Below are 14,322 nucleotides of genomic sequence, written 5' to 3'. Positions count from 1 at the left end.
TAAATATGCCTGCTGTAATGTTGTATATCATGTTGTTTACAGCTGAAGGACCTGCTGTATTTTATCATCATCCTAATGGTGTTTGTGGTGTCATACTCAATAGCAGCATACTCTGTCATGTACCCCAATTCAGAGCTCAGCATAGTGCTCGTTTACAATGTGATGAGACTTGGATACTGGAACTTGTATGGGGAACTTTTTTTGGAAGATATTGAAAGTAAAATTTTCATCAGTATTTTGCAATTTTCATGTGATAATAGATAAAGTTTTGAGCTTTAATTGTACTTAAAAAATCATGAATACTGTGGAATCATCATTGTTCGTGAGGGACTAATGTTCGTGGCTTTCATGGTTAACCCTTGCCCACGAATCTACATCCCCACGAACATATATGCAAGCATTTGATTTATATTAATTTGCAAAATAAAACTTGCTACCAACGAAATTATTTCCCTACAAACCAAGAAAATTTTGATGACCCATGAACATTGACCCCTACAAATATAAATATAAATGATTCCCCAGTATCTGATAATCTCATTGATATTAAATTCAGTACAGACACTCCCAAATTACCTGCTTAATATAAAAACATATCATATACTTATATGTACATGTGACCACAAGTGCTTTGAAAAGACTGTAATTATAAAGTTAGGGAACAAGAATGACACAGAAAGGAAGCAGATATTTTTATTTGAAGCTGTACTATACTGTTTTGTATGATATATTAACTTTATAATGATTAATTGGTTAAGAAAATTTAGTCAATAGATCAATTTAGGCACAACTACCACAAGTGATAGTCAAGTATGGGTGCATAATTTATCTCAATACCAACTGACCACCCCATTCTCATGAATGAATGTTTTTCAAACATGAAATAAGAAAAGCAGATAACAGTCAGTGGAGTTTAGACTTCAAAATGAAGCTAATTAAAATGCAAACAATAGCTATGGTACTCAAGTGACCATGCATCAAGGCCTGTGGGCCTCTTGTTTAAAGTATTTGATAACTTTAATAATTCCTAAAACTAACCGGAGGTTTTATCTGTTCTTTAAAATTTCCATTATGAAGATATATTTTGTGGCATATTATTGCCTTAAATTATTGCAGCATCAACAAACTCGGTATTAATGTTTATTTGTAGGGGAAGAGCCAGACTGTAGTTTTGATGACAGTGTGTACAGTAATGGCAGCTTACCTAGGTGTCCCTCTGCAGTCAGTCGATATGCAGTGCCAATCCTCATGGGCTTTTACGTGCTCTTTTGTAATATTCTACTTCTAAACCTACTCATTGCTATGTTCAGGTAAGTTTTTCTTTGTTACCAAATAGGTATTGTGTTGTGCTTGATATTTGAATAATTTTGATTAATTAGTACTAATGATTGTGTTTCAGTGCATTTCAGATCCCTATTGATTATTTCTAATTGATAAATTTCAAAGTAATATGAAATGCAATTTTCTTGTCAAAAAAGATTGTTGTGAAATTGCAATAAACTTCTTAATATAATTGATTTGTAGGGTTGTCACAGACAGACAATAAAATGTGTGAATATTTTTCATTAAATCATACAATGACAAATCTATTCAAAACTCTTGATGACTTTTTCTTGTGCTTAGTAATATGTCCTGATCAGATTCAGCATGTGTTTTTGAAAAAATGAACATTTTCCAATATTTCCCATTTAAATTAACATATGGGAAATATAATCTGAAAGTAAATATTTATAGGTCTAGATTGTTTCTGTGACACTGTTATAATGACTATATATATAAAATTCTTATAAAATAATGTTCACTTAGTCTTGAGTTTGTATATTGTTCAATTTGTTTACAGCCAGCTCCTATCTGACCCAATTCTTAATATTCCATACTTCGTGGAAAATGGAAAAAAGTTTCTATCTCCTTTTTCTATATATGCTTCTTGTATGTAAACAATTGCACTTTATCATTTAGAAACGATGATACAACCATTCATGTGATTAAGATTCTACTCCCAATTCAGTTTACCGCTTCTTGTATCATGCATGATTAACATTAATTGTCAGTAAATAAAAATTCCATAGAAATGAATAATTTTCATTGTCTCAAAATTTAGCCACCACATTTTCAGTATTTTTAACAACAGATATATAATGACCATGCAATTAGAAAATTAGGTTTTACCCTAAAGAACATAGATTTGAATAAAACATTTTGTTGAAATGTAGACCTTAAAGTTAAAATTATAATGGTAAGAAGGACATTGTCTAAATTAAGTATGAAAATAGATGGTTTCAGCATGAAGTGCCTGAATGCTTTTGTATTATTATATTCTGTCCTTGCATGGTCAATCGATAACATTCATGTAGGAGTTTTATATTTGACATGCAAGTTTCCCAGGTTGTTGAAATAAAATACATGCATGAATTAAACAACTGTGCCAGACGGTACTTTAATGATGTATTTAACACAAAATTACCTTTTTTATTTACAGTGGAATGCTGATATAAAACTGATATTTATAAACGAAAATGAATTATTTTAAAATCTTGGAGCTTTGGGTTTCATGTATTGAATTGCTAATTACAGTTACACGTTTGAGATTACACAAATGGACACTGACAGTATTTGGAAGTTCATGCGGTTTAACACGATCCGAGAATATTGTGATCGCACACCCCTTCCTGCCCCCTTTTGTCTGATCTCACATTTCTATTTATTGCTACAACAATGTAGCAGTAAGTGTTGTAAGCAAAGGAGTAACCAAATTAACAGTTTGAGTAAGTCTGATAAAGTAATTCAATTAAAGTATGATTTTGAAGTCATTTCAGTTTTTGGTATCTTAATTTTTTTTTTTAGCATGCTTCGATCCCTATAGTATTAGTATTTATGGTATCCCTATTTTTCTTTGTAAAATTCAGCAAGAGTAGTACGCAGCTGGATTTGAAAAAGTTGATGTTGCTTTCTTTGTGCATATATTATTTTAGATGGAACAGTATGATTATAGACACTAAAATTGTCGTAAGGAAAGGGATTGCCTCTGAATTAAATATCCACTCCTTGTCAAGTTAGCTAGCCTAATTAATAAGAAATAATGTCTACTCCTCTGTAACAGATGTTTATAAAAATAATTAAAGTATTTATATTACATGTACTAGAATTGCGTCCTGACCAAATGCAAATCATAAATCAATTTTGCTACAGAAACAAGAATGTTAAACCTCTGGTTTGTAGTTTGCAAACTTTCTGATTGCCAGACAAAATGAAACTATCCGGAGGGATAAAATTTTCATTGATAGCCAATGGTGACTCAAGTTTACTTTCAACTTATAAACTAATATTTTGATCAAATTAAACCAGATTATAATTCTTCACTGATGTAGCTCATAAGAGGAGCAACTGCATGAATCTATTAAATAATTTTGATAAATGTATTTTGCATGGCTGTTTAACTCTTAGTTAGATACCAGTCGCTGATAAAGTCAGTCTAAGCAGCCTTATATGTTGTTTTTGTGCAACTTTCTTCTCTTTCCAGCAACACATATCAGATTGTACAGGAAAACACTGATCAGTACTGGTGTTTCCAGCGCTACCGCCTGATCTATGAGTATTACACACGCCCCACCCTGGCCCCACCCCTTATTCTGATAAGCCATATGGCTTTGTTCATTCGATGGATTTTCGGGAAATGTTCCTTCTGCTTGTCCAGTCAGCCCAGTGACTTGAGTAAGTCAGAATAATTGTCAGTTTGTTCAACCACTTCACTTCATATTCTCGAAAAACATACATTATGTAAAGCCATTCACAGATTCCCATACAGCACGAGATAAATCAAATTAATGTGCATCATAGTCAACTGTCATGTACATGTTTATACATCCCAACAAAATAGAAATGATGGGCGGGAAAACTTGGAAAAAAATTTTTGGTTTAGTCTGCAGAAAACGTTACATCTTATTAAGTGCATTTTACTATCGCACATTAATCTACATTGATTTTTACCGATCAAACTTTTGGGTATTTCTGTCAAAATATAGACACATCTGACACAATAAAAATTGATGGAGAAAAGGATTGCAGTTAATTACATGTATTTAATGAATCAATAGGTTGCATGCACATATTTTTATTTTACCCTTCACTATGTACATGAGCCTTGTTTCAATTCCATCCATGATTGATCATTGTAGCCAATCATTATTGACTTTAACATCGTTAGCCTTTGCAGCCTATATAACATCATGATTATCATGATATGTCATGTGTTCGTCCATTTCATGATAAATAGCAACCCTGAGTTAATTAAGCCCCTGATAGACAAACACAAAGTGAGCTGTTGCTTGTTTTATGCACCAAACCTATACATGTAGGTGATTTAATTTCTTGATTGTCACTACCTCAAAGGATCGGCTCCTACCATTAGATGACCTCTTTATTTGGTCTAAATAAATGTTTTAAGTGAATGCATATATAATTCATTTGCTTTTTTGTGAAATTTTTAGTGACTTAAAATTCAGTGAGTAGTGTTCATTTTTGTTATCAATGTTACACATTTTTGCTTGAATATAGAGTGTAAGTGAGGCTGATTTTCAAATTAGTGGTAAGCTTGAAAATTTTATTTGTATTTTTTAAGCATGTTTGTTTATGAACAAATTGCATGGCTTGCAGTTAAAGTGCATGCTGAGTGTATTCATTCAGCAGTATTTGAAGCTTGATTACATGTTTTGTACATCCCTTTCATTTTTTTGCATCATCTTTTTGAATTCATTCTTATAGGATTTTGCATATTAAATTTTGATTTAAGTTTGAATCCAATATATCATTAAAAATTATATATCTATGAGAAAGAATCTTTTTTATAGTTATGTGAAATACTCATTTCATTGGTTGATTTATTTTTTGATTTTAGTCAAAAGGTTTTCATCAGACAAGGCAAGAGAGCTAGTGCAATGGGAAAATATGATTGCAGATGCATTTATGAACCGCCTGGAGCTAGAAGAGAAGAAAAACATTGAAAACCGAGTCATTAATACACAAGAATCGTACGTTCAATATTATAAACTTTTTCAGGTCTGTCGTTTCATTGTACCAAGAAGTGTTAAATATGTTTGTGAATCATACATTATTTAATATGGTATGTATATATGATATTAGATACACAATATACAATGGTACAGTATACATACATCATATGAAGAAATCATGTACACTTTATTCCACATGACTCATTGTCTAAATTTTGCCACGGTCCTGAGTCTGCATGGCTCTCTCTAGCTGTCAGATGGGTGAGGATCATACATATTGGCTGGGGTTTGCAACGATGCATATGACTATGCTCGTTAATATTCATATAAACTGCCTATCTTTTGTTATTATATAAAGGCTTAGAATAAAAATATATTACTTTGATACCTATAGTGATCGAATTGTGAGTCAAAAAATTTATTTGAAAATAAATTTATTCAAAGTATTATGTTAAATAGTAGTGCAAACTTTATTAAACTGAAAGAAATTCATTATAAAAGTGTTAAATTTCGTTATTAATTTCTATGGGACTCAAAATCAGTTTGCTATATAAATTCGTGATAACCAAATTCGTTATAACTGTAAAATTGTACAAAGGTTTGTTAAGAATTTTACTGGGGACTCAAAATTTTTTTGCTATATCCATGTTTAAACGAAACGAGTTTTACTGTACACATTTTCCCCATTTTCGCAAATTTTTTGACATGCGAAAAACACCCTGGATATACGGTATTTATTGGCGAACACTTACTGGGCACAGTACAATTATTTGTGTAGGCCTATAATTGAGGGTAAATAATTTGAAAAATGATTTAGAACTTCACTTACGAATGGCAAGTAATTCATGTATAAAAGAAATTCAAAATTGTGTCATGAACTCTTCCATCTCAGTTTACTGTAATACACTTTATTCCTACAATGCTCTGAATTTACAGCAATTTCACCAAAATTAAGATAACCCCAGAGAGAGAGAGATAGTGAGAGAGAGAGAGAGAGAGAGAGAGAGAGAGAGAGAGTTATTTTCTGATGCATTTACTATGTTTCTTTAGGATACATGAGCTGTTCTTCAAGCTGGATGAGCTACAGGATTTGCAGGCCACCTCGGGATCCTCGGGACAGGCACCTATCTCCAAGGCCCCTGTTAATCAGGTGGTCAGGATGCCTCCACAAATGGACAAGAGACTATTGGCCCTGGAGGAGCAGGTGACAAATTTTTTATGGTAGTTTTGTAATAAAGGTATTTTTCAAAATAAAAACTATAGTAGATGAAGTTATGAAGGATGCACCATTTTGGTTGAATTTATTGTAAGTTTAGATTGGAAAATGGAGAGAATTACATACTAATTTTACCGATGAATATTAAGCAAATGATTTCACCTGATCAGACAGTTTGAAATAAATCCAAGATGGCAGCGGTTGGTACCTTGTGTATTATTGAGTATAGGGTAAAGGCTATATCTTTAAAACTTTAATTTTTTTTATATATTATATATATTTGTTAATTTTATAATGTCAGGTGCATGTGCCTTGTAAAGGCCGGCCGGGGTAAAGGGCTGTGGTGGGTTTTTGTTTGTTTTTCTTGGGGGGTTGCTTTTTTGGTCATAAAGTGAATATACAAGTATATGACATGTTATAAAATTCACAAAAATGAGCTTCACATAGATTTAGAGTTGATAAAGTAGGTATATTGGTTATAAAGTTTAGTTAATGGACATAAAGATAACAACGTTATCTATATTTCACATCCATTAACCATAGTATAGCTTGATCCTCTACATGTAATGTTACAGACCTATAAACTATAATTAACACTGAAAAAAATCATTTGTGAGTGCAAAACTTAGTTTATCTGATAAATTTGTGAAACTATGATTAGCTGGTTTTAAATATAGTTAATGAATGTAAATTATAGTTTACAGAAGTGACTCTACATTTATCACCAAAGTCTACTGTTAACATTTATTTATTTACAGATGAACTTTGAAGACCATTCATTAACTATACACATGTAGACAGTAAACAAATTTTAAATATGGATTTTCAGATAAAAAGTACAGTTAATGAATCCCTAACTCTGATCAATGTCGATAAACCTAGTTATTGACTAAATGAAACTATAATAATGTTAAGCTAATTTTTGTGAATTTGGTATACCATAGATATGCAATTATTCCTTGAAACACCTTTGCCTCTTCTTATTTCATCAAAATTGTGTAATTTAATTGTATCATGGCATTTTAATTTCTGTTTAATTTCTTTTTATTCTTGAAATTCTCAAGATTGCAGTGGTATGTCAACTTAAAACCCTTTTTGCAGATGCAACAAAGTACTGTAGCTTTAAATTGGATCATGAAAATATTACAAGAACAAGAGAAGAACACAAGAGTGGCACCGATGCTTGAAGACAAGAGAGAAAATGGTAAGCTCAAGCTCACAATTTCAAAGAACAATCTGGATCTTTTATCATGTTTAGAATAACTATCATCATGATTTTAAGAATTATACGTATTTACCGTTTTGCTCACTTGAGGTGAACAAAAGCTCATGTATGGTGGTTTTCTGTTTATAATTTTTCCGCATCCATTTATCTGAGAGGCTTTTAATTTAATTTTTTTTACACCTTTTTAGGTCACCTGAGTTAATTCAGGTGACCTATTGCTATCCGTTTTCATCCGTCGCCGTTTGTCTTGCAATAACATTTTACATTTTTAACTTCTTCTTAGTAACTACAATGCCGATTGTTACCATTTTTGAGGCATCTCTATGGTAAGAGGAATCTAAATCGAGAAATTGATATGGCTCTACCATCCCATGGTGCCACATGTGGGGCCAAATATGAAATAAAGCTAAATTTTCAAAAATCTTCTTCTCTACTCCCACACATGTGAGGAAAAAACTGTTTGCATAGTTATGATGTCCATGAAGCCCTCTACCAAAATTATGAAATTCATGACCCCTGGATCAGGGGTTCAGGTGCTAGGGTGGGGCCAATATGGCCATAAAGTAAAAATGTATTAAATCTTAGAAAATCTTCTTCTCTACCACCATATATGTTTGTTATAAATGAAATGCATGATTATGATGTCCATGAAGCCTTCTATTAAAATTGTGAAATTCATGACCCTTGGGTCAGGGGTTCGGGCTCTAGGGTGGGGCCAATATGGCCATATTGTTAAAATATATTAAATCTTAGAAAATCTTTTTATCTACCTCCATATATATTTGTTAAAAACTAAATGCCTGGTTATGATGTCCATGAGGCCCTCTACTAAAACTGTGAAATTCATGCCGCCCCCCCCCCCCCCGGGTCAGGGGTTTAGGCTCAAGGGTGGGGCAAATATGGCCATATAGTAAAAATGTATTAAATCTTAGAAAATCTTCTTCTCTACTCCCATATATATTTCTTAAAAACTAAATGCATGATTATGATGCCCATGAAACCCTCTATTAAAATTATGAAATTCATGACCCCTGGGTCAGGGGTTCAGGCTCTAGGGTGGGGCCAATAAAGCCATATAGTTAAAATGTATTGAATCTTAGAAAAATCTTTTTCTCTACTTCCATATATATTTGTTAAAGATTAAATGCCTGGTAATAATGTCAGTGAAGCCCTCTACCAAAACTGTTAAATTCTTGACCCCTTTGTTAGGGGTTCAGGCCCTAGGGTCAGGCCAATATGGCCATATAGTAAAAATGTTTTAAATCTTAAAAAATCTTCTTCTCTACTCCCACACATGTGGGCAAAAAACTGAATACATGGTTATGATGTCCACTAATTCCTCTACCTAAATTGTGAAATTCATGACCCCTGAGTCAGGGGTTCAGGACATGGGGGGGGGGGCAATATGGCAATATAGTGTTAATGCATATTATGTTTAAAAAATTCTTCTCTATTCTCACATATCTGTATAAAAAACTGACTTATAATTATGTTTACCAGGAAGTCCTTTACTGGAATTTTAATTTTCTTGTCCCCTGAAGTATGGGTTTGACTCTAGGGCAGGGCCAAAATGGATGTATAGATTTTAATGCATATAATGTTAAAAAATTATCTTCTTTACTCCCACACACCTGAAAGGAAAACTGGATTCATGATTTTGTAGACCAGATCTTTAAGTTTTTCACCAAAATAATAGGTTACATAGTTTTTTTAAAAAGATTTCAGGCAGGGAGGTGGTCGTCATTACAAATTTATAATTATTCTACTCCAGAATGAAACCTAATTAATTAAATGTATATTTGAGACTCCTCAACAAGTTTGTGTATGGGTTATATGCTACTCAGGTGACCGTTAAGGCCAATTGGCCTCTTGTTACTTATTATAGTTTATTAACACCATACAACTCCAACTGCCATATTACCGGTAATTAAGAATCTCAAATTTCTTTTAATCAATAGTTCAATGAAAACTAAGTTCCATTTAACCTGTGTAGAAGAATATAAGAGAACCTGGGAGGGTTAATTAATTCACACCTACATGATTAACTTCCTGTTAAAATTTTTCTGAAAACATAGGATATTGTCTAGTAGTAATACATGTGAGTTCATAGTTTATATTTATTACTTATCATAGTTTATTAACACCATACAACTCCAACTGCCATATTGATGGCAATTAAGAATCTCAAATTCTTTTAATCAAAAGTTCAATGAAAACTAAGTTCCATGTAACAAATCATTTCCTGTGTACAAGAATATAAGAGAACCTGGGAGGGTTATTTAATTCACACCTATATTAAATTCCTGTTGAAATTTTCTTGAAAACATGGGATATTGTCTAGCAGTAATACATGTGAGTTCATAGTTTATATTTATAACTTATCATAGTTTATTAACACCATACAACTCCAACTGCCATATTACCTGGTCTCCAGTAATTAAGAATTAGCCACAGAAGGACAGCATATGCTAATCATTTATACTATGGTAATAGGTATTTGATTTTTGGTGTATATAGATGTACATTTATACATTTTACTATACATGTAAGGATAAGAAAATGCTGTGCCAGAGGAAGGGGCACTCTTGAAAGTGTAGGGTATATTGTCCAGCTTATGACCATAGTTTCCTATGGGTTGTCACTATTTTAAACATATACCCTGCTTCAGAAGAATCATGGGTACTGATCAAAGGTCTGTAACCTTATAGTCACCATTTTGAACCTATTTCAGAGTTACCCTTGCAACCCTGTTTTTAAAGAGACATGGGTATAGAAAAGGGGTATGTTGTATTTGTCCTAATTTTTAAAGCTATTTCATGAAAAAGCTATATGTTTTCCTTTTCTGCAGAGAAACTGCTCTGGATTTGAAACAAATTTGAATTTTTTTTCTTCAGTTAGTGCAGATTACCGTACTTTTCCAGATATTGAACTGATTTTCTATGCTTTGCTAAATATTAATGGCTCCAAGTTTGAAGCTAACATGAAGTCAGGAAAGTATTTATATTTATATATTCCCATGCTGCACAGGTATAAATACACTGATAGAGAGATTTCTCATGGTAATTGCTTTTCAGTCAAAGCATTCAGATTATAAAATGTTTTGGTGTTGGGGTGTATTTATTTATTTATTTTAAATTTCAATCATTTTATAAATAATATAAATAGTAATAATTTCATTTGGTATGTTATCAGGCCTTTGCAAATTTGAAAAATAATTATCATATGTCGAGGAACGTGTTGTCTGACATTAAATTAACATGTCTGGAGTTTCCCCAGAGTGCATCAATTTTTCATATCATATTTGTAGACCCTGTCATGCTTATCAAAAAAGTCAGTAAATGACATTAAGTCCATGCAAGTAACAACTTGTAATGATATTTTGGTTTTCCAAAAAAAAACCCCCAAAAAACAAAGAACAAAAAAAACCCCACCCATTAACTGCACAGTCATCTTGGCTTTATGACTTTATGTCAGTGTAAACATACTACATGAGGTTTGATTACAAGATAACTATCTTTTCTAACTATACTGCCAAACCAGGGGTCAGTTCTTTGCCAACTGGGCAGCTTGCTTAAATAAGAAGAGAATAACTTTTAGCTTACTATCCACTTGCAATAATGTGGATGCATTAAATAACATGCTTGTATGCAAGGTAGCAGGAAAGTATGTTTAAGTGTGCATAACAGAAGTTATATCATAACATCGATTTTTTCATTGGTAGATTAGTGTTTGATGTTCTAATATCAGAATATTTTTTCTATATTCATGCAGTTCTGATTTTGCCAATTTGCATATACATGTATTTTAATACATGAACCTTGTGCTGAATATATAGTTCTTAGAAATTATTCAAAACACAAAATAAATGTGAAAATTTCTGAATATATGTAGTAATTAATGTTGAGGTGAAAAGGGTATTTGATTGCCAGAAAAAGCATCAGAACTAGATTTTTATAGTAAAAATAAAATAAAAGTATGATTTTTTAAGAACATTTTTGCACAACAGTAATATAAATACTCTTACACTCATTTTTTTTTTACATTGAATAGAAAACAAAAGTGGTAATGAATTTTATTCATATGCTTTTAATAAAGTGATACAAAATATAATAAAACTTATTAAACTATGAAGTTTGCAGTTAATTAACAGAGATTAGTGACTGAAATTTAGGTTGAAATGTGTGGTTTAATGTGGAAGAAAATTAATGTATACTAAAACTGAATTAAAATGCTACATGTACTTCTTTGGGTAGCTTAAATACATGCAGGTAATAGAAAAAGTCTGTGACCATCTTAATTGGTGATCTAAATAATGATAAAAGACTACAGTGCACACTCTTTTTTAAATATGATATAATCTATTTGTTGTAGAAAAACAGAAGAAGGAGAAAGACAAGGCATTGGTAAAAAATACTGTAGAGGAGAGAAAACGTTTAAACTACAAGGCTAGACTGCCCTGCTACCCCCAAAGTCTTATCAACAGGTTCCCTGTCCCTGACCACAAAGTCAGCTGGGAGGTCAGTACTGTTAATTACTGGCTTTATTTTTTATATTAATTTCTTATGTAAGAAAATTTCAGATGATTTGCATGTCAGAGTGTTATTGTGTTAGTATTGCAGATCTTTTTCAGCCACAAACTTAATCCTGACATTTTCTGTAGTGGAGAAAAAAGACTAGTTGCTGCTACTATTATATCCAATATACTAGTGCATATTCTGCTAGGTTTTTTTTTTTAAGGAATGAGGAAACATTCTTTGAGTATTATGAGGTGATAATTTGGTCAGGGTGTGATCAAATCCAATAAAGTCCAAAGAGCTTTATGATAAAAGTTCACACCCTGACCGAAATTATCACATTGTAATATTCAAAGAATAATTTCTTATTACTTATATTTATATAATTTTAAGCCATCGTACGATATGTCATTTGAAGTTATTGGAATATATGGTACAAAATCGATATGTAGTGTTATCATATGCAAAGACACTGAAAAATGTAAATATTGTAAAACAAAGTCATTGTTAATGAAAGTTAGTTAATAGATGCTACAGACTTAGTTTGATATTTTGTGGTGCTTTATATGCATGTCATTTGTTCAAGGTCATATCACTACTCGATCAGGTATTTGTGACAACAAGAGTTGCTCATTTGATTACTTTAACATCTTCTTGATTAAAGAAATATTATCACATAATTATTCTTGGGGGAAAAAAACACTATTTTGTCACATCTTGTCTTTATTTTTGGAAATTGCAAAGCTTACTTAGCTACTTGGGTCAGAGTCAGACATTGTTGTTCCAGATATTGATGTGGCCTTTATGCCTCTTGTAAAATACCAGTAGCTGACATATATTACTCTTCTTGCACTTAAAGGGTACTAGTTTATTCGAGAAGTAAGTGGTTTAAAAAAGATGTTAATTATCACATCATTAAGTAGAAAATTTCTATATGTTATAAAGAGAACAAGATATTAAGTTATTGATTTGATCAATAATGTCACAATATTTCATACATTTGCATCATTTTAGATGTTTTTCTATGCTATAAGACAACCTCTAAAACTCTCTAGTACTGACAGGAGGCTGTAGGTCAACAAATTAACAGTCATATTATCCTTAGCTTTTTAGAAATGATACTGTAGAATCATTAAAATTCGTGTGGGTCAATTTTCGTGGAATGCTTAAATTCTGCATGTTCATGAGGATGTAATTTCGTGTATTTTCATACTTATAAAACGAAATACGACTTTATAACTCGAATTTATTTATTCGTGGAGAATGTTAATTTGTTGATGAGAGGTACCCACGAATTCCACGAAAATTGAGCCGCAACGAAATCTACTGATTCCACAGTATACATTGGATATATATTTTTCTATACAGCTAGCTCTCCCTCCAAAATGGCCATGACCATCAATCCCTCTTAAATGAAATAATGGAGTCTAAAAATGGCCACAAATATCCAGCTCTCTTAAATACTCACCTTGTTTCCCAAAGATCAAATTTCATTCAAACTATTGCAAACCGCAGAATTTCACATAGTTTCTTAGTACAGTTGAGATCTTAAAAATCTTAGACCAATTCTTAGTCTTGAAAAGATAAAAGAGGGTGAATAATACCGGTAAGTGTAGAGACAATATTGCACTCTGCAATATTTTTTTCTTTAAAGTTTCATAAGTAATTTTTAAATAATTTAAAGCATTATTTAATTTTTGCACAAACACTTACCGGTATTTTGTTGATGCATAGATATAGTTTTATTTTATTTGTTTTGAGGTATTTTTGTGACTCAATTCTAAAAGCAGCCTGTTTTGTCACCAAAGAACGATATGTTAACAAAATCAAGACTTCAAGACATAATAACCCATGCATCTCAATTAAAATAGATTTGTATTACACGCCAAGTATCTCGTGCATTTAAAAATTGCCATCTTATTTGCTTACAGTTGTTTGGAAATTATCAGCTAGTTCTTCAATGTTTTAATTTGATTTTACTGTCTCTTTATTCACAGTTGTAAAAACTGTGAACATCAGATGATGTTTCTAATTGACCAAATATTTACTGATTAGGGATGTCAATTTTACTTGGTTTGCTTAGTCGATTAATCGGAGGCTTTAGTCGAGCGATAGTTGAGTACTCGGTGTTTTTGGCGCATTTAAAACTGGGAGTCTGTTTTTAATCAAATAATGTTATTGCCACATTGATCTTATCTTAAATAAAAGAGCATCTAAAAACTTATAACATATACCAAATGTATTTGATTTAAAATAAATTGGAGAGTATTTTATCGAAATATCTGTTAAAAAATGTTCTGGCTTTTCTTTTTTTCTCGTGACTCTTACATATAATTTAGCTCCGTATCATCTTAGGCA

General features: G+C 31.8%; 1 protein-coding gene across 13 annotated transcripts in view; it reads left to right on the top strand.

The window, feature by feature from the left end:
* Positions 1 to 14,322, top strand: part of LOC105332384 (transient receptor potential cation channel subfamily M member-like 2) — a 70,260-nt gene that overhangs the window by 48,915 nt on the left and 7,023 nt on the right. For 12 of the 13 annotated variants that reach the window (XM_020068971.3, XM_066084681.1, XM_066084682.1 and 9 more), the window contains 7 exons: positions 43 to 217; positions 1,151 to 1,310; positions 3,521 to 3,711; positions 4,895 to 5,027; positions 6,060 to 6,213; positions 7,327 to 7,429; positions 11,822 to 11,967. In XM_020068971.3, coding sequence (XP_019924530.3) covers positions 43 to 217; positions 1,151 to 1,310; positions 3,521 to 3,711; positions 4,895 to 5,027; positions 6,060 to 6,213; positions 7,327 to 7,429; positions 11,822 to 11,967 — 1,062 coding nt within the window. Of the gene's footprint in view, positions 1 to 42; positions 218 to 1,150; positions 1,311 to 2,574; positions 2,766 to 3,520; positions 3,712 to 4,894; positions 5,028 to 6,059; positions 6,214 to 7,326; positions 7,430 to 11,821; positions 11,968 to 14,322 lie in introns of all 13 variants that reach the window. The other variant, XM_020068972.3, reaches the window with a different exon arrangement.

Source organism: Magallana gigas, chromosome 5 (genome assembly GCF_963853765.1).
Source record: "Magallana gigas chromosome 5, xbMagGiga1.1, whole genome shotgun sequence".
Taxonomy (NCBI): domain Eukaryota; kingdom Metazoa; phylum Mollusca; class Bivalvia; order Ostreida; family Ostreidae; genus Magallana; species Magallana gigas.
Note: the sequence above shows the minus strand (reverse complement) of the source record. Positions and strands in the feature narration are given on the sequence as shown.